We start from the raw sequence: 21598 nt of genomic DNA, 5'->3' as shown, positions 1-21598 counted from the left end.
GATTTACAGGGAGCTGATTTAGAGAAATCTTCACCCCAAGTGAGGCAGAGGGAGTTCTATTCACAGTGTGGTATCAAGATCACGTCACTCACAAAAGGTAAGCGAAAAGACTTTTCTGTGATTACACTGTACAGAAACGTGTCCAGTACCCTCAGATTGACTACAGGCATGATCAACTTTTTCTGATTAGTCCCTGGGGGCATGTAAGAGACATAGCAGAACCCGGTTGGGCAGGTTTAACCACAATTTAAATGTTTATGTAGTTGAAATTGACACATGTAACTGTAGAAGATTTGTCATGTGATTTGTAGCATTATGACATGTGGCCAGATTAGTTGTTGTCTATGGTTTACCTACAGGACAGGATTATTTGCTAACCATCTGAAATTGACGATGTTATGATAGTAATCAGTGTAATTTGTACTACAAATTGGCTTTAGATTTAGATATGCAGTATGTATGGACCTCTTAGATTAAAGAATCCTGTTTTGTTGGTAAATCTTTTTCCTATTACAATAGTGTAATAATATGACTATGATTCTAAGATGATTTTTGCATATCATTATATCGTTTATCGTACATGTATCATATTGTGTATCATATTGCCTGAATATCAGCATCATGTAATTGAAAAAGGAAAAAAAAGATTGATAACAACAAGATTTGTATTAATGACTCATCTGTACAAGACTCATCTGAAACACTGAGAATTTAGCCTCACCACGCAACATGAATTTCTTGGTACTCTGTAGAATAATGGAAAAGAAGTATAACATACATCTTGGTAATGTTGTAGACCAAATGCTTAATATGTTTCAAACACTGACTTTAAACTAATTTTAAATGCGTTGATAGACTGGTATAGAACTGCTTCAATCATGAAGACAAGACAAAGATATGTGGGAACATGAGCATTTAAATGGGCTTGATTCATAATCGTGAATGGTAAAATGTGATTTTTTTTCATATCAGAAAAAAGATGAAGTGACGTGGCAAATCTGAGAATAAAGAAATCATATAATTTGGTGTTGTATTACAGCCAGTTATGAATATAGGCTTTATGACGCTTTCTCTCTGCAGGACTGGTGAAGTAACCGACCGAAGAGGACCCCGTTCCGGGGAGGGGTGGAGCACCTGATGATGGTGCTGAAGGGAGACAAGGATGAAGTAAACCAACAAACTAAAGGAGGAGTGGTAAGCTTTGTAAGCTTTGTAAGTTTGACGTTAGATTTGAAACAATTTGTTGTGTCAAAGATGTACTCTTTCTTCCTAGACATTTTAAAGATGACTAATACATTGTACAGTACTTGCGCTCATTTTGTACTATCAACTTGTAAATGTATAATATCTATGAAACCATAAAATACAGATTGTGATGAGTGGTCTGTTGTGACTAAGACTGAAAATACAGATGATGATGATGATATTGTACATGATTTTATTGTCAGTGTTCACATCTAGAGGTTTTGTATGATGTATGAAATTAAACAACACATTACGTAATGGAGAGACTTCCTATTTTCAGGAAAAGTGGTCGCCAAATTTGGCAGGACTGTTCACCAATACTTACTTCCCTGAGTTTATGTTACAGACCATGGCAAGTCAGCAGGAAACAGGGAATGGCTCTCCCAAAAATGATCAAAGTATGCAAGTCAGCCAAGCCCCTCAGCTTGGAGCCCAAGAATCCGGGACAGACACAAGCGTCACCATGGGCCTTGACAAAGACTACAAACCAGATGAAATGGACCCCAAGTCAAGCGTAGCACAACCCAAGATGTCAATTACCAAAGAGGAGAAACTCATCTCGCTGAGACAGAAGAGTGAAGCTGAGATTGAATATGTTCGTGATCAGATAATCCCCATGATAACTGAAGAATTAAGAAACAAAGAGAAAATTTGTGAGCTTCTTGATCATGTCATGGAGTACATCAGTCAGTGTGAAAAAGAGGTTCAAAAGTTGAGTCCACTATTCAAAAATATTGCACTTAGAATGAATGAAGTGTTCACAAAGCCCAAAATCTTGGCCCGGGATCTTGAATCTCTTTTGACCATGTTAAAAGATTTGCCGATTGAAGACCCCACTGAAGAACCACCAAACAAGGAAGACATGCCAGTGCCACTTGATGAACCTTGTGGCTCAAAACATCAGCAGTCTTCAGCAGATTTTGAGAAGAAATTGGAAGGGTCAGAATCTACTGACTGTCCATCTACCCCAACAGACAAGGATGTGGAGGAAAGTCAGGCGGAAGATTGGAAGGATACCACCAAGTACAAAGACAGGAAGGAAACCGTTGAGCACGAAGACGGGAAGGAAAACACCGAGCACACAGGCGGGAATGAAATTACCCAGCACAAAGATGATGAAGAGAACAAAGAGGTGGAAGAAAGGTTTTCTGGTGGCCTGGCATGTGAAGTGGAGGGAAGTGCAACAAGAAACACAACAGGATCAGATGAAGAAGTTGAGACCGTGCCGGGACCTAGTCCTTGTGATGATGTCAGCAGTCAAGAAGACTCACTGCCTGTCAGCATTGAAGAACAGGCACCATCCCTCACTAAAGAGAATGACTTCTCATCATTCAAGGGAAGAGTGGTGAATGCCTCTGTTCAAACTGAAGAAGAAACAACACTTCTTCACAAAGAAACACAAGCATCGGCAGAAGCAGAGATTGTAACAGAGCACCTCCCAGCAAAAGAAGATGATGCTGTGGGTTCAGAAGACACCACAGAAAAAGCCACTGCAGATCAAACCACCAAGAAGGAAGAGAAAGTGGTACCTAGAGAAGTACCAAAGTCCTATGCTGAAGTGTTGAAGTCTGGAGACATATCTGTACCCTCTTCTCCACCAAAGCAGCAAAAGGGTTCCCATTTGAAGGAGAAGAAAAAATCGGCTGGTCATTCTTCACCAAAAGTAAAGAAGTTCAACTTGAAGGCAAAGCAACGTCCACAGATGTCACCCCCTCCTACAGCACCCACCCGCTCTTCTGCTCCACAACAGACGCTTGATGAGGAAGGATTTCAAGTTGTCAAATACAGACGTTCTACTAAGGAAAGCCTCTTATCAAAGTCAACAAGGGCTGAAATAGGACAAAAGGAGAAGAAAGTTGACAGCAACGATGTGAATCCTTTCAGTGTTCTGATGGTCAATGCTGAAAACCTGCAAGAGAGCGAGAACATCTCAGATATAGACGACAACGCTGTCTCAGACACAGAAGAGCCAGGGAGGAAAGAATTGGGAGAAAGCCACAGTGCTACAAGAATGACACGTGGTCAAAAGAAGAGAGAGAAAAGAAGGTCTGCCCAGAGAAAGAAGAAAAACATCAGCAGGGAAGAGGAACGACAGACAAGGTCAAGGAGGAAGCCAAGCTCAAGTATCATTGGCACAGGAGGTACACCAAGTTTACAGGGCTCTGCACCAAGACAGCAAATGGATGAGCTGTGGAAGGAAGAATCTGCTGGTTGTTTGTCACCAAAAGCAGGCACCAATTTGAAGAAAAAGCAACGTCCACAGTTGTCTCAATCTCCAACAGTACCAACTCTCGCTTCTGCTCCACAAGAAAAGCTGAACAATGAAAAAATGCAAGTCACAAAGGGGAAAGGAAAATTGGCAAAGGTAAACATCATGTCAACAAAGGTAGACCCAGTAGCCAGAGATGAGACCCAACAAAAGGGCAAGAATGCCTTACCTAGGAATAGCAACAATGCATCAGATCAAGGGGGGAAAGAGAGTACAACAGCCCCTACCACAGCAACTGCATCAAGGGTAAAATCATCACCCAGCTTTCCCTCATACTTCTCAAAAAAGGATTGCAAAACTAGAAAAATCAAGTCAGCACAAGCAGTCAACAAAACAAAGAAGACACAGAGCGACATCACAAGAGGGAATAATGAAAAGATTGTTGGATCCGGTGTGCAAGTCAAGCAAACCAAAACCAGTTTGGCCAGGGCAGCAAGGTTAAAAAAAGACCCACCTTCTCTAGACTCAGAGCAAATTAACCATCCACAGGGACAATGCAACTCAAACAATGTGGGGCCCGTAGAGCCAAGGAAAAGGAAGACTGCTTTGAACAAGAGAGACAAACCTGGACCTGGAAACATCAGTAGACAAAAAGAACAGCCAACAAGTTCTAAGGAAAAACCAAAAACACCCAGTAATGTAGGCTCAAGGCCGAGTATCCCACAAAGAAGACAGGGAAGAGGTACAAGGGGCAGTAAGAAGACCATGATGGTGGATGATTTAAAGATCAGATCAGTACATGCAGTTGACCCAGCCAAGAAGAAAACCCTGAGGAACAACACAACTGAAAAGTCTGCACCTCAAGTCAAGCAAACAAAAACAAGTATGGCCAGATCTAGAGTAGCAAGCTTCCGTAAAGACCGACCTCCTCTAGACTCTAAGCAAAACCAACCATACAGCTTAAAAGATGCGAGGCCCACAGACTGGAAGAAAAAGGAGTCTACCTGGAGCAAGAAAGACAAACCTGGACCTGGAAACCCTGGCAGGCAAGAGAAACAACAAACAAGGCCTAAGAAAAGACCAAACACATCCAGTAATGTAGGCACAGGGCCAAGTATCCCAGGAAGTAGACATGGTATATACAGTGGGAGTAGAAACAGTAAGAGAACCATGGTGGATGGCAAAGATGTAATGATCAGATCAGTACAAGCAGTAGACCGAGCCAAGAAAACCCCCCAGAGAAACAGCACAACTGAAAAGTCTGCACCACATGTTAAGCAAACCAAAACAAGTCTGGCCAGATCAGTACATGCAATGGACAGAACCAAGAAGAAAACCCAACGAAACAACACAACTGAAAAGTCTGCACCACAAGTTAAGGAAACCAAAACAAGTCTGGCTAGAGCAAGGAAGGTAAAACCCAAACCGACAAAAATAGCAATCATCTCACCCTATGTACGACAGCCCAGAAGTCTCAATAATCAAAGGGCTTCTCACAGGCGACGAAACATCAGGTATCCTGACTATGGAACCATAAACATTGTACACAATCCTTTGTCATCTACATCTGGCGTCCCTAACCTTCCAAGAAGTTTAAGTCAGGATGGCTTGTACAACAACATGAGGGGATGGACTGATCACCGGGAAGACTGCTGGCAGTCTGGTCTGTCAGCTGTAGAGAGTGCCTGGCACTGGGCAGATGGACATACTGCTAACAGGGAAAGGAGAATGGACCATGTTCTTGCACAGCTACTATCAGGCTTACCTGACCAGAGTATCGGTACAATAATGGACACAACAGGACCCAGTGGAGATGTAGCCATGCCAAATCAAAGCCTGGATGATGTCTCCTATATACGACAAGAGGCTGAGCACTTGGGGGATGGCCTTATCTACACATTGCCAGAGGAGGAAGATGCAGCTCAGGCATCAGAAGAGGAGGTGTCACAGCAAGAACTGTCACTTCCTGAAACAAGGACAATGTGCCATCCTAATGCCAACAGCAGCAACCATTCAACCCGCAACTCCCATCCTAGCAATGGAAACCAAGATGACCATCACAGTCGTTTCCAAACACCAAGGCTGACATCAACTAGAGATGAAGTTAACGTCCAGGAAAATGTCCCAGTAACATCGTCAACCAGGAGAGGAGGGTCACATGTTCATCCAGTTGGAAGGCCCCCAGATGCTGCTGTGATGACGTCCCCGGTGTTGATGGCAAAACATTGTGGTGGAAGACCACCAGAAGAGGGGCGTGTAACACCCAGTCAACAAGAGGGCAGATCATCAAAGCAGAGCCAGGCTCCAAGAATAGGTACAACATTGTTTGTCGTTAATGAAAGCGGAGAGCAGATTGAAGTGCTTCTTGATAGATTATTCACCTCCAAGAAACGTTTGTACAAAGAATATGATTAAAAAATCATATTAGAATAATGCTGTAAACATTTTACTTTTTAAAATCTCCAGCATGCTATTTATTGTTTTTTTCAATTTTGTAATGTTGTTTTCAGATCGAACTTATAGCTTCCAAGATCAAAGCAGTTCAGCCACCGCCAATGAGAGAGACCAGTCAGAAGAGAGGATTTCTAGCTGTGGTGGAGCCAGACCTGTTTGCATAGTAAAACCCTTCAAGGTTTGTTTTATCTTAGCTACCTACAAGTATGACATGTGCTCAAAGACTTGTAAGTCCTTTATATGCAAATGGATTTCATGTAACAGTTACCATTGGAATTTGTTTCATGCAATATAGAAAATATTGTTAATGTTACACTGTAAAAAAAGCCATGTCTAGATCTAAGGTACACTAAAAATTCTGTATTTCTTGCAGCAACAAGCCCCTGCCTGCTCCTGTAACAGCATTGATCAAGGATCAACCAGGCTGCTGCATCTTGGAGGTATAGTTGTACATGTACATTCAGTTCTATGTTTGAGCCTTATATAACAAAAAATACATTGCGACTACAATGAAAAAACTCAGGCCTTTCTGATTGATATGAGTTTAAGAAAGCTCTAACCATTAACAATCTGTGCAGTGATATTTGGACATCACACACTATGCACACAAAGTAAGCAGATCCTTTAACTCTGATTTCTGTGTCTTCTGTTCTACATGAAAGGTAAAATTAAACATCTTGTCATTGAGCATATTGTATTGAAGCCTAGCTATTTTCATCTGATGAAAATATCTGGAGAAACGAGTCACTGTTTTTCCCTTTGACTTCACAATAGAATGTACAAATATCAGTGGCTTAATGTATGACCATCAACTTATCATATGCAATATCTCTTCACCCCAAAAAACACTAAAAATTCCTGTATTCATTTAAGAATGGCAGTGGCCAGTTTCTATTTCCATGTACAACATAATTTGAACAGGAACAGGATTTTTCTACATCAACTGTCCCTCGACGCCTCATAGTTAAATGACAAGATACCAAACCTTTGCTTGTACCGCATTTGTCGGCAAAGGGACGAGAAAGATATCATCAGGAAGACCCAAATCGCTGGGTGCGTACTGGAAAAACTCCATCTTTTGTATTTCCCGGAGCCGGTGCAGTCTTGACGCGCCACACAATTGGGTTAGTCAAGATGAGAGGTATACATGTACGTGTATCGTGCACCCACGCTACTACTGTGAATCCTAGCTTACATCCTCCCGATGTCAGCTCCCCTAAAGCATCTGGCTTTCCCAGAAACTAGTTCTATCACTCCATTAGCTGAGCAAAAAAACCTCCAGCACGTAGTACATCATGTCATCTTACATTAGCTTTGGTTTTTGCTAGATTATCCCTTCCTACCAGTCAGGTTAATGGAGGGTTTATTCGATCTGTCTGACATTTTGTTTCCAGTTCCCTTTAAAATGCCGACCCCCTCTTAAGTGACAGAATTGCATGTGACATCTGTGTTGCTCTTTGCGAGGTATTAGTTGTGAGTCTCAGTGGAAAGGCTGGAGGGCATCAACATGCATTTTACATGCCTGTTAGTTTCATGGGTGGTACTTAAATTTCACAACAGTTGACATGGACAGACATAACCACATTCAACATCATCGTACTTGTAAACAAGACCAATTTGTGGAGTGAAGAAGGAACCCTTTGAGAGTTCATTAATGAAATTAACATTTTGCATCTTAGCATGAAAGTTAATCTGTGTTGCTAAATGACATTATGACTAAAGACTGAACTAGACCTAAACCAACACTTGGAAGAATTGGGACTTGGAAATTTGGGGTTGACGGATTTCATTCTGTAGAAAGGTCCATTCCGTGTCAGCTGAGAATTTGGGTTAGTCCCAATTCCTCCAAGTGTAACTTACAATCATAGTTGTGTAAAGTTCAGTCTTAATATTCCTAGCATTCATGCTATATTCGCCGCATGTCTTCAAAACCTTCTGTTTCTGTGATTTTCATAGGTGCAATAGTCAAAGTTCTGGACAATGCAGGACAGCATCTTTGCACAAAGAGGACTCCACTTACACCGGTGCAGAATTTTGCACGCAGCATCCAAGCCATCGTAAGGGTCATCTCTTTTTTTATTATACATATATATAGTACCTCCTTATTTATAAAGTTCATGAGATGATATGCATTAATTATTATCTTTGCCAAGAATGTTATGTTTTTTTGCCATTTGTGTGTGTGTTTGTGTGTGTGTGTGTGTGTGTGCGTGTGTGTGTGTGTGTGTGCGTGTATGTGTGTGTGTGTGTGTGTGTGTGTGTATGTGTGTATGTGTGTGTGTGTGTGGACAGCCATGATATTTGGTAGGTGAGTAGGGGTTGGGAATTTCAAAACGAAAGTCAAGTTTGATAGTCAGTCTCTTAGTTTCACATTTTTCTTTAGAGGAACAGCCAGGCTTAATGAATGTGATTCTTTGGTTGTCAGGTCTTTGGAGACCTCGTCCTGATGTCCTTCACCCTGAGGTGTTGTCATGGCAACATCATCCCATGGGAGACCTTGCTGGGTTATGAGGACACCACTGTTCAGGTGTTCCCTGCTGATGGACAGGTGCCCTGGTCATGGAAGATTGTCATTGATGTGAGAAACAATATTTCCAAGTAGATTCACCCCCCTGAAACTCCTTTCTTACTGTACCAGCTAGAAATTCTTGCTTAATGTGGTAATTCTTGATGTACCTGGTAATTCGTGGTGTACCCGCTAGAATTTCTTGTAGTGTCACCAACTAGAAAGTCTTGGTGCACCAGCTAGAAATTCTTGCAGCTTCACCCTGCCCTTTTGTTTCATGCCCAATGGCAGACATTGCACGGCCACAGTGCGTAGTCACTAGTACTACTTGTCATATATACTGTATATCTACCTTAGTACATAGCATGTTACATGGATGAACTACTTCTCATTAATCATGTTTTACATTTCGGCAGGCTGAGGGCTTTTGTGAACTGGAACACCAGGAACACAGGAATGAAGATGAGGACCAGCATTAGAAGGACATCTAATCGTATCTACTGAATCTATTGTATCGGATACTAGATTCTAGGGTCAAGGTATTAATTTTGTTAAAGTCAACTTCAAGTTTTGGATAATCTACTGTATGAGATAGATTCTAGGGTCAAGGTATTAATTTTGTTAAAGTCAAGTTTAAGTTTTGGATAATCCACTGTATGAGATAGATTCTAGGGTTACATTTAGTTTTGTTAGAGTCAAGTTTAAGTTTTGGATAATCTACTGTGCTAGATAGATTCTAGGGTTACATTTAGTTTTGTTAGAGTGAAGTTTAAGTTTTGGATAGTCTACTGTGCTAGATAGATTCTAGGGTTACATTTAGTTTTGTTAGAGTCAAGTTTAAGTTTTGGATAATCCACTGTATGAGATAGATTCTAGAGTTACATTTAGTTTTGTTAGAGTCAAGTTTAAGTTTTGGAGAATCTATCATTTATTTCTTATTCTCATTGGCACAAAGGAATTAGTACTTTTACAATGTACACATACAATTGTTTTACATGTTGTCATAAATTTGCAAGTATTTGTGCTCTAGCCAGCTCAAAATTTTTACCCCTCATCTCAGTTTTGTTTGATAGAATATCCTGTCGAGCACCAAAGGCGCGACAATCCTTTCCAGGGTCATGCTACCCCTGGGAAAATTTTGAAAATCTTAACACACTGAAACACTACATTGTATTTCCTGCATCTTGAAGAGCAAATTTTGTTGATAGATTAAGCTTACTTTGATGACAACTCTTTTGGTGAAAATTATACAAAGATTTAGGCTGAAAAATGACTGGTTGGGCAAATTTTGTTTCTGTCCTGAGCAACAAAATTCCTAGCCTCTACCAGGCCCCCGTCCTATCGCTGGCAAAATAGTAGAAATCGGCCGAGGTACTCCGCTATACAGGGTAGTCCGCTATACAGTGAAGTTTCCATTATCGATGGTCCATCGATAATGGAGCTTTACTGTATTACAGACTACCCTGTATAGCGGAGTACCTCGGCCGATTTCTACTATTTTGCCAGCGATAGGACGGGGGCCTGGTAGAGGCTACAAAATTCCATCAAATGACAGAATGACGGGTGCTGGCTAGAACACTGGTATTGTGTCATAATTAACATAATATGTGTAAAGGATATAAACAATAAGTGCTTGTTACCAACAAGATAGCATGTACATGTAAGTGCAAATATCCACCATTTGTGCCATTAAGATGGTATAAAGCAGCAATAGATGTCCGATGGCCAAACAGTTACAAATACTACCGGTAGTAGTGGAACTGGAAATAGTAAAGCAAATATTTTTGGACACTTCTCATTGCTAGAGACTGGCAAGACTTATTTACAGTGGCCTTAAATAATCATCAATTTTGGAAAAGTAGATGTAAAAGGTATGAAAAGAAAACTGTGGAAAAATTTGATAAGGTAAATGAAATCCTTGTATTTTAAATGAAATGGTGAAGATTAAGGAACCCATAGTATGATGTTGCTATTGTCAATTTAAGGAAAGTTGAAGGTTTGGAAATGTTTCATATAGTTGATTTTTGCTAAAGTAACTGTTCGCTTAGATTATAAAGCTTCCATTCTTCTTAGTGCTTTACCTCGCTTTAGTATTGCTTTGCTATGATTTTGGTTGAACTTCTTGTATGAAGTAAAATATTTGATTGATTTAATAAAATCTTTCTGCCTCTACCTGGAGCCTTGAGAGGAACCTCCTTAACAAAGTAACGTTACTTGTTCATGTAATATCTATGTTTGAGTTTGTATGATCATGTTTTGCAGAAATTAGCAAGTGCTAGGGTATGGTTAAGCATGTTCAAAACCCAAGAATTTGTTTATCTTAATATGGGTTCAATCACTTTGAATAATTGTTTGGTGAGTCAACATTTCTTAACACGCAGGTTTGTACTGAACAGTATGAGCTGCTTATCCGGACAGATTATATCAAATAGGACATCTCTTACCAAAGCTGCATGTACCTAGATACTCGTTTCCATCTGAGTAGAGTGAGGAAGTAGGTGTTAATAGGCTTTCCCAAGGGCCTGCTAGGGATTTGAACCCAGAACCTTTAGACTGTAAGGTAAGAACCCTAACCACAAGATCACCTTGCCACCATATGGTGTGATCCTAACATGTACAGCTTTTCATAACACATCCTGACATCTAACCATTGATGTGTGGTGAAGGCTGGGCCTCCAGGCTACAGTTTGTAATGAGGAATTTCCTGTGAAGTTTATCTTTCAATGTCTGGAGTAGGAAACCAAGCTTATGTTACATGTACACATGTAGGTATCCTTTAATTTGGTTCTCAGTCCTCGGGCAAGACCAGCTTGTCCTTGTTTTCTGTCCACATTGATTTTATCGCAACTGTTGAGTACAGGTGGACAGGAAGGTAAGATAAACATCTTGACAGTTGGTTCTTCTTAAGCATCATATGGCAGTGCTGTGAGAATCCTTGTCCTGTAAGACTATATGATAGTCAATAGTCAACAAACAAATAGAAAACCTTGTAAGTGGAAGCAATCATATGATAAGACATTGACTGATCAATACTGTTTCTTTCTTTTCTTTGACATTAGCATGTAATGATTTTCATTTTTTACATATATTTAGACATGACACACAACATAAAGAGTTTGCTCTGGGGAGCTTTCGAGACAAACACTCTGTCTCGTCTTTTTTATTTTTATTCAGTAGGATGATTTTTATTCATTAGCGTGCGTATATTAAAGATACAACAATCAAACTAAGTATACAGATTTCTGTTGCAGTGCCAAGGAAATCTGCCAGGGGTCCAAAAATTGACCCTGCCCTTCCTCTCCTCAGGACCTACCCTAATTCCAATCACACTCCATCTAGAGTATTGATCCGCAAAACACACACAGAGACACACACGCCCAAAACAATACCTCCATTTTTTCATGGTGGTAATATAAAAGACACCTGTTACGACATTTAAGCCTGCCAAGCTACCCACATGGTGTATTGGCATCCAGACAGTCTACAGCAAAATTGAGTTGAAGTGACAGTGATAACTCAACCTAATAGTGTCAAATATCTAGTTGTTTGTTTGTCTTGATATCTAAGTAATTAAAGATTTAACATCTATAAGCATAGGCGTGGTCGCCCATCATTGATACTTAAGAAGGTGATAGAAGAGGATGTAGGTCTTCAAGACGATGTACTCGGCTCTGTGTAATGCTCGACAGGAAACTTTGGCGACATTTGTGTCACCTCACAGAGGAGGAGATGAACTGAACGCCTATAACACCGCAGTATGCTCGACTTGTCCAAATTTGTCGCTCCAATGACGTGATAATCTAAACCAGGAGTAATTAATTGTCTCTTTGAGCCTTTCCTTCCTGCCGGGCCGTTCTTACCTGTAGGCACCTGTTCTAAATTACTCAAATCCTCCCACGAGGGAAGACAGGGACAAGAAAGACTTGTTTCTAAGGCCGCCTGAGGTTGGGCTGAAACACGCAAAGTGGTATGTTGATCCGACTTCCTGGGCTCTGGGAGTGATGTCATGGTGTTGGACATGCAAGGCGTGCAGTTTGTGGGCGGTGGTGAGTCCTTGTAGGCACGAAGTTTGGATGTGCTTTAAGTAGAGGTGTTTCTGGTCAAACGTACAGAGTTAGTACACGACGTTCACAATGAAGACAGCTAGGATGGACATCTGTGTGATACTTGTGCTTCTAACAGTAACAGGTAAGTACTGACTTGTTGCTGTTGATTCACGGACTGGACAAACTTCACACTAGTGTTGTTATGTGATGTAGCTGGTTTCGATACATAGTCTTCAACTGACAAGAGTTTGCAATATACCAAGTACTAACACAGGGCCACACAGAAATCCAAAGTGGTCAAGTTTTCTCTTGCCAATGACATTTTGCCGAAGTGATGTATTGACATCAACATACCGAAAGTGGTCTGGTGAAATTCTTTTGAAAGACAACGAGTACTTGCCTGAATCCACTTTGAAATCTTGTAGAAATTGTAAAATATTGGCGTGCCTTTAGTAGTCGTATGGAAAAATTGTTGTCAAAGAACTGGAAGATAATTCATAACAGTGAATACATTCGGATTAACGATTGAAATTCCGACGAAAGTTCTCAAACGAAGAGGTATAGAATCTCTTTTTTTTGTTAGTATGAATACATTTTTTTATTCTGAACCCTGGGAGTTGTGTGATAGTCAAATACCTAATAGATTACCTTTGTAATAAGCGCCAAAGAGAAAGAGAAGCGCCATATGATTATTATCTTCCGGGGTTTCAAGTTACCAAACTTTGAAGTTGCCGCGTTACCTGTTCTAGTATTCTCGAAGATGAAATCATTTCAGGTAACGTTAACTTAATATTCAAAAGGGGACGTCCGGACAGAATTGTTTTAATCTGAACTTTCTGTCAGATTATTCCTTTCATATATTTATTCCTTTCTACCGTCTTTTTTCGAACATATTCACCTTTCCTCGTAACATGTATTGCAAAGAATTGACGCCTTACTGTCAAGTTTGTATCCTGTGTTACGACGATTTTTATCCTATGTTACAATGATTTCTTTTCTATAGCTCTCTGTTACTTGAGATTTTCCCAATGAGAGTATAGCACCTGTGACAGTGCGTCCGCGTAGGTGGTATCAAAACCCACGTTTGCAAATTCTTTCGGTAACCCAGACAGCTGAATGGCCCCAGGTAGTAACTACTTCCTTAGTTGTCTGTCGTAGTGTGTCTTATCGTAATTCTTTTGTTAAGATCAGCATAAGACCCGTCTTTTCATTTGCTAGGTGTCAAAAGGTGAGGATTAAATCGTTGCTGTAAGTGTGAAATTTCTCAAAAGACGTAGTAACTTCGTTCTTTTATTTCAATTACGTGATTTGTATGAATAGGCCAGATTGTAAACAGGGTAGTACGTGAAAGTCCACTGTTTAGCACTTCACTATAAGCAAATTACAAACTTAACAGAGCGAAAATGACAATAGTAAATGCTCCAATTATCTGCAAGCAAAGGGGGACCAGTGGATATAGGTCTGTAGATGAAATATGGAATGGACATTGAAATATCAGCACTTTCTTCCGCAATCCACTCGCAAACATAGCACTGATGCTCAAACCAGGCTATCATAACAAACAGTATATCATTGTAAATGGCAATGAATAAGCTTTTCGATGATGTACAATTACACTGGAGTTGATAAAGTATTTATGGAGATTTAATAGACTGAAATCAAGTTTCAGAACTTTTAGTAAGTTAAGAAGCTAGCTAGTCTAGCTACTAATGAATCAGAGTTGTACATGTACTTTCCACTAGAGGCTGCGACCCCGCTGACCGACCAGAAATCAGATTTCACAAATCTCTCAACGAATTTCATAGATGAAGAACGATTTATTTTGGTGTGTCTTACTATCTTTTAGATCATACTCTAACATTTTGCACCATATTCCATTTATAAAATCAAGGGTCGCACAAATCCAATTTTGGTCGCTGTACTGTATCCCAGTGTGGTAAGAGATTCCAAAGAAAATTGAACGCTGTGTTTGAATATCAGCGTTTATTTAGAGCAATTGAGCTGGTTTGGGGCACAGAATTTATCCAAGTCGTAGCCATGAGCCAGTGCGGCTGTCTTAGCCGCCTAGTACTCAGCACTCGTAAGATTTTGGGAACGAGAGAACAGCATGACTCCCTCGTACCCAGAGCCCGTGGAGTTTCCACAGAAGTAGGTGAGGAACGTGTCACCGCTGGTCGTCAAGGCAACGGCTCGCCATTCCTCGTTCACTTCCATCAGTCCCTTCACCCCCGCTGCCGAACCGACAGACTTCCAGATCGCAGGGCTCGTTGTCGGCTCTTCTATCAGCTGAATTTTGATGCGGCGGGTTTTTCCTTTGGATGAAAGAACCAGAATTATCAACCCCCAGACTTGAAGCGTTCAAAAACTCGTTATCCCTAGAACTATCGTAGAGTTGAACTCGTTGCCACCAAATATAGTAGGGGCATCCTCACTAGATAGCTTGCAACAACACTTGCAGTTAGATGTGCGAAAGTTAGGTGTGACAGGTTGTTCATGGTAATATAACCAGCTGCTGCCAAGCCGCGTGCCTGCGAAGCTGGTGTTTTCGCCGAGGTGCGGGTATACCGGCTATACAGATACAGAAATTCAGCTATGTTAAAATGGCAATTCGTAGTGGACCTCTTCATCTCAGAGTATAAATGGCCTTACGTCTAGTGACTATTCTTTTTTGCAGAATAATGAGAAATCATATCAATGAATATAGAATAGAATAAACAAGAAATCAAACATCTCATACCTCTGTAAGATATCAAGAGCTTTTTTGTGAATTCCTTAATGCCATACCTCTTACCATCGCATCGTTCCATTTCCTCTTTCCCTCATTCAATCCCAGCTCCCTCCCATGTGGGGTCATTCGACCGGGCTTTCAGGAAGTGAATGTCTACCTGCAATGCTGCTGTACTTGAAACTACTGCTAGGGGGCGAGAATCATCATGTTTCTTCGGGACCAAACTACCCACAAACAAAAATGCATACAAATCCATCAAAAGGATCTTGAGTTATTGGTGCGAACACACACACTCACACGCACACACTCACACGCACACACACACACACAGGTGAACCTCCTTCCAGGAAGTAATACAATGTGTAGAATCTATTATAGTGCTTGCTTACCATTGGCCACATTCGCATCGAAAGTGTTTCTCAGGACAAAACCGTGTTGATATGGTTCGTACAGGAAAGAAGAACATCCATAGCAGTCTGTGGGTGGGGTCATCCCTCGTACACTATACCACTGCCCTTTCAGCTGAAAATTTAAAGGAAAACCAAGAAATAATACGCTATCGTTGTGATGTGTTGTGGCGGACCTCAATTTATCACTCAGTCATGTAACGTTACATGTACATTTCTGTAAAATATCATTGATTAACACCCAAGCAAATCAAACGAAAACACCGTTGCAGTAATAAAAGAGATGAAGAAACGTTTACTAATTTTTGCCTTTCCAAACTTGCTTGGAGCGTAGTATTTCTTACCATATTAAAGGTGAAATTCTGTGCCAGTTGTTGAGGCTTGGTGCAGTTGAAGAAAGATGGCGTTACTGTCAGGCACGTGTGTTGGACAGTCGCACAGAGGAAGAAGTTGTTGAACTGTCGATCTTCGTAGCTGGACCAAAGCAACGGAAAGCGTATCGTGAGGAATATCCGGTAAAATGTCATTCATATGTGCATTCTTATGTGCATGGTGAAGTAAACAAAACCGCAACAGTAAAGTTACATTGTACATAAACACACACAATCTCTCTCTCCCTCTCTTCTTTTACTTCGCGCCCATACTATCCCTCTCCAACGCACGCACGCATGTACACACACACACACACGCGCGCGCGCGCGCACACCGTGACACACACACACTCTGACACACACACACACACACACACACACACACATACACACACATAGACACAAAGACTCAGGACACAGAGGGACAGACAGACACAGACACACACATAGACACACACACAGACAGACAGACACACAGACACATACAGGCACACAGACAGACAGACACACGCACAGACACACACACACAGACAGACACACGCACAGACACACACACAAACACACACACACACACGCACATACGCTTTCAATGCTGTACCGTATGAGTAGAGACATTGCATGGTACATGTCAGGTTGGCACCGCAGCCACCAAAGCAGGTGAGAGCATCACGGCAGGTCGTGTTGGCGACACATTCGTACATCTGCACACCACAGTGCTCAAGAAGACACAGTACGTCCACCTTCTGGCTAAAGACGACAGGCGAAAGTGTCACCACAAGCAGAAACAGGGCGAGAGAACAAGTCGTTTTCGTACGGCACCCCATTTTGGAAGTCCAGAGTTGCGTCCAAACTCCAAAGTCACAATACCACGTGTGTTTGTTGCAGTGACAGTGGCCAAAGTACATCCACTGTCCTTGTAGTGAAGGTCACGCGAGGACAGGGGAAAATGTCCAGGCTATGTATGAACTATAAATTAACTAAGCACGCTGGTGAACACACAAATCACGACTACTATATGTTGTATGTTGACTGGTCTATTTGTGACAACAATGCGCAAAGCTAAGTGGCGAGGCTCGTTTTTCTTCAAGGCAAACACGTAAACAAATGCAAACAAGATGGCGACGCACGCAAATCTAAGACCACTTATATTAGCGCCGTCATTGGACAAGAAAATAATTAAACAGTGATATTGTTGGCAACCGTCAGTCTCGCAAGACTATGGCGTCGCATCCTGGTCAGTCTGTGGGTTGTCCGCAGCGTCCGCTGTGGCTATACAGTCAAATCTTGGAGAGGCAGACTCGTTTGTAGTTTCTGCATGTGTATCCTATTCTCCAAGCAGAGGTTTTGGTCGGAGTTTTTTAACATTGCCTCCTGTAACGGGAGGCAATGTTTAAAAAAAACGGCCACTCCCCCCGACCAAAACCTCTGCTTGGAGAATATGTGTATCCCTCTCCTGGCCTCGTGTGTGTTGAAGACTCCGCCTGTCGTCGGCGTACCCTCCTTGCTTCCCATTTCTCCTCCCTCTTCCTCTCCTGTGTGTGGATGCTTACTTTGACAGCTGCTCTCCAACTGGTGCGGTCTGCAGCAGCCTCTCCCAGTGGACGCCCAGTGATATAACGACACATAAATAGACAGATAAAAGAATGCAATTATAACATAGATTACGGTTCTGGTTTTCTGGCCCAGAACCTAACACGACACTGCCATGAATACAGGAACCAGAACCAGAGTTACCAGCCCTGAATTGAGGTGTTCAAAATATTTTATCAGTGCAGAGAGAGGAACTCAATGTAAACAAGTTAGGTAGTATTAGACTCACCAAGTCTACCGAGTCTATGCCATCACAATTCATATGTTGAGTCATAACACATGGTTAGATAAATCAGGTAAAGGTAGTCCCATAGCCCTGTTGAGACCATAGGGGCAGTGGGCTGTTATCCACTGTGTCTAGGGCACGGTATCGAGCCCATCCCTCTCCTTCTACCGCCTTTTACCTCCCCAACGGAAGTCAGATGCCAATTTTTACACCAGGGGTGAGTATTAAAGGAAAGTCGTGTAAATTGCCTTTCCCAAGGACACAACGTTTAGCCTGGAATGTAAGCAATAGAACCTCTAGATCTCGTGTCCTCTAGACTAGCCACTCCGTCATTCAATGCCACTTTTACTTCATTGAAATAAAACCACGTAAGACACGTTAGATGGTTACTTCATTGAAATAAAACTACAGAACCCACACATTACAGAAAATGTGGGATCCCTCGTTTTCCACTGTCTAAGACAATGAAGTCGAACCCACCAGTCAGCATTCAGACTAGAGTAGAATCATCATTTTTGGAAACATAATATACTATATGGACTCCAGGTAGAAAAATGGTTCTTAATGGGACACTAATGGAGATCTAAATAAAACAAACAAATAAACAAATTTTGATATTACTTGCAATTAGTCCACGGGCACGAACTTGTAATAGATTGATTTATCATCATTGAAATACTTAACCATATCATCCCGGTGTCTTTTCGTTCCAGCTGTTGTATAGAGCGTAGGTCAGTCCTCCCCGTCCGCTGTGTGTTCTAAATGTCCCAAGGTCATTTTGAGACCATAGGGACAGTAGGTTGTTATCCATTGTGTCTCGGGCACGGTGTTGGAGGAAGGAGCCCTCTCTCTCCTTCCACTACCTTTGCACCTGAGTGAAGTGAGGAAAGTCGTATAAAGTGCCTTCCACCAACGTCGAGCCAGGAATACCAGGAATCAAACCCTGGACCTCTAGTGCCCGCTAGCATAGCTACAATGTCATTAGACGCCACATAGAGCACGCTAGATAGTTACCTTATTGATATACGAGTACTCACCACACCATCCCTGTGTCGTCTCGTTCCAGCCCGTGTGCAGAGCGGAGGTGAGTCCTCCCCGTCCGGTTCCTGTAATCTCTCCGACCTGTACGGCATGGCTGCCAGCTGTGAAACCGACTTCATCTGTCAAAGCCAGCAATACGACTGCAGGTATGGACAATTTATTACTTTGAAATTGATGTCTAAATTATGAATGCATACTTTCACGCGCGCACATTTCGTTTGTGGGTAGGTCTTGGGAATACAAAGGTCAAGATCAAGAATATGGGCTCCTGTCGACTGACCTTGGTACGACAACAGAACGTCCAGCTTGATATCTTGTGTTCTTGACACGATGGTTGTGATTGGTGAGTGGTAGATAGCTCCTGTGCTCGAGAAGAAGTGACATAACTTTGGACCCCCATAGCAGACTGTTCTGGTTTTGTACTTGTTACAGTTCGCGGTACGAGACACTGCTCTTCTGTGTGACTGGAATCGTGTGGAACTGCTACCGCGGGATGATGACTGACGAGGAGCTGGTCGTCAAGGCGGCTACAGTGCAGATGATGTTCAAGACATCACGCAGTCAAGACTTCTACTGCAGGTGGGCGTGTCTACCAAGTTTTCTTTTGGAAATACACCTTCACGATATTCCAGCCGAAGTACACATTTTCTATCTCTTACCAGGAGTTTCTACACGAGGCATAGCATTCAATTGACGTTTCTAAATGATACATGTACTAAGGAAATGTCAAAACGGTCATCCGAATATGGACAGAATCAGTAATGGAAGTGCATGATTACAGCTTCTCTTGCTGGACAGTCTTTATGTCATTCTTTAAACACTTAAACGTTCATGATTATCATGATAGCTTTATCTTATTATGGGCTAGAGTATTAAGGATAGGACCAAATATACAGACTTCTACGAATAAGAAAGCTTATAAGGTTTTTAATCAGCTGTTGAAACATTGACACCTTTCTTCTGTGTACATCAGTGGTAGAATGTGGACACATCTAGACGTGGGCCGGTACCTTGCTGACAATGATGGGGCGTGCACTCCCGCGTTCTACGACGAGAAGGACGAATGCTTCTCTTCGGTCTCCCCGACCTTGAACAATGGACAGTTTCTAGATCCTGACCTCTGCAGGTAATTCAAGTATATACAGCGCTATTTTTGCTATTGTGAACTTAAAGGTATGTGGTAAGTGCCAGGATTTAAATATCTTTTGTTTTCAAACGTTGCGTACAGTTGGTAAAGTCAATCCCGTATGAAGCTTGCAGGCACATTGTTTTGTTTATGCGTAAAAAACGGATTCTTACCTCCGTGTACGAAGGTGTTGTTTTTGGTGTGTGCATGTTTGAGTGTGTGTGTGCATGTGTGCATGTGTGTGTGTGTGGGGGGGGTGTATGCGTGTGCATGTGTGTATGCGCGCCCGCGCGCGTGTGTGTGTATGACTATGTGTGCATGTGTGTCTGTGTGTGTGTGTGCGTGTGTTTTTCACATACCAGCATAAGCAGGGAATTGCAGCGGAACAATCTGTCTGTATCTATCTTAAACTCATGCATGTACCTTTTCTCTCAACCTTAAACTATGGTTTGAAATTTTAAATGTTGTTTTATCATCTTTATTTCAGTAACTACGATGTCGCCCTCCAGTGCACGAGGGGAGCTATGAGGAAGAACTGCAGGTTTTCTGGCGAAACACGAAACGTGTCAGTCGGACACAACCCTTTCTGTGACTGCCAGGACATGTTTTCTACAACTGCGAACAGTCAAACCACACAGAACAATGTATTACTTCCTACTGACACCACTCTTTTCACAACCAATACGTTGGATACTAAGACCTTGATAATGCAAACATACGAGCCTCCTATGGAGGACCCAAACCAAAGGGTGGAGAATGAAGACATAGATTTGGTGAGCAATGCGAGACAAAACGTGATTGCTTTGTCCGTGGTCTGTGTTGCTGTGGTGATATCAGTCACAATGCTGTTAATTCACTTTTTCAACTAAATCACGCCGTCTAATCATAAAAAGGGCAATGTTACGACTGTTGTATTTTACATGAACTATCTCTGATTCAAAGGTTCAAACTTTACGAAATTTAAAGTTTAATATTCGCCAATGTCATGTCATACTGCACAATACAATTCTACAAATGTATACAGATTCTTCAAAATAATATCACAATAAAGCTATATGTTACAAGCAAACGTACGCGACGTATGTGATAAAATGTATCTATATACATATACACATATTATTACTTAGTAAAGCTCATCCTTGAGTTGCGGGCAACCCACATAATATATAAAGACATTTAGAACGAATCATGACAGCAAAGGGTCTTTAGATAGCCATTTGTGCTACGAGTACACAGCTGAACATAAATGTATGTTTGTCTATATATGAGACGGATATAATGCACGAATAACGTCCCATTTTATACAAGCCTATTCTATTATGATACTACCTGGCATCTACATTTAGTATATATTCCGACTACATGATCTGTGATCATCCGTCCATTGTTTTGTTGTGTATTCTGGTGATGTAGTCTCTAATATAGTATATCTGTATGTGTATACAGATACAAATAGATAACATTGACGAAAACATTGAATTATGAGATAAAGACAAAAATGAATCTGCACTTATAACGTATATGTCTAAAAAGCAGAACAATATATACTGGACAATGATGATACTTATTTACAGAAATGTGTATCATTTACTCACGTTAATAAAGTATGATAAATGCTTTTGTACAATGATGGTTGATAAATTTATCTT

General features: G+C 41.4%; 3 protein-coding genes across 3 annotated transcripts; 2 read left to right on the top strand and 1 right to left on the bottom strand.

Moving 5' to 3' along the window:
• The first annotated feature begins 1084 nt into the window (after window positions 1–1084).
• On the top strand, window positions 1085–9817 carry LOC136447454 (zinc finger CCCH domain-containing protein 18-like). Its single transcript, XM_066446369.1, has 7 exons — window positions 1085–1194; window positions 1592–5768; window positions 5965–6086; window positions 6282–6348; window positions 7865–7965; window positions 8334–8486; window positions 8831–9817. The coding sequence occupies exons 1-7, from the start codon at window positions 1138–1140 to the stop codon at window positions 8891–8893; spliced, it is 4740 nt and encodes a 1579-aa protein (XP_066302466.1). The 5' UTR covers window positions 1085–1137; the 3' UTR covers window positions 8894–9817.
• A 2476-nt stretch (window positions 9818–12293) lies between these two features.
• Window positions 12294–21567, top strand: LOC136447425 (uncharacterized). Its single transcript, XM_066446338.1, has 5 exons — window positions 12294–12602; window positions 18849–18969; window positions 19256–19402; window positions 19797–19949; window positions 20437–21567. Exons 1-5 carry the CDS (start codon window positions 12548–12550, stop codon window positions 20816–20818), a joined length of 858 nt encoding a protein of 285 aa, XP_066302435.1. The 5' UTR covers window positions 12294–12547; the 3' UTR covers window positions 20819–21567.
• On the bottom strand, window positions 13735–16790 carry LOC136446998 (uncharacterized). The gene is made up of 4 exons (XM_066445658.1): window positions 16549–16790; window positions 15940–16069; window positions 15578–15710; window positions 13735–14772 (listed from the first exon to the last, which is right to left on the bottom strand). Exons 1-4 carry the CDS (start codon window positions 16788–16790, stop codon window positions 14525–14527), a joined length of 753 nt encoding a protein of 250 aa, XP_066301755.1. The 3' UTR covers window positions 13735–14524.
• Window positions 21568–21598: the final 31 nt, after the last annotated feature.

This window comes from Branchiostoma lanceolatum, chromosome 13 (genome assembly GCF_035083965.1).
Source record: "Branchiostoma lanceolatum isolate klBraLanc5 chromosome 13, klBraLanc5.hap2, whole genome shotgun sequence".
In the NCBI taxonomy this organism is placed as follows: Eukaryota; Metazoa; Chordata; class Leptocardii; order Amphioxiformes; family Branchiostomatidae; genus Branchiostoma; species Branchiostoma lanceolatum.
The sequence above is the reverse complement of the archived record's forward strand: the minus strand, read 5'-3'. Positions and strand labels throughout refer to the sequence as shown.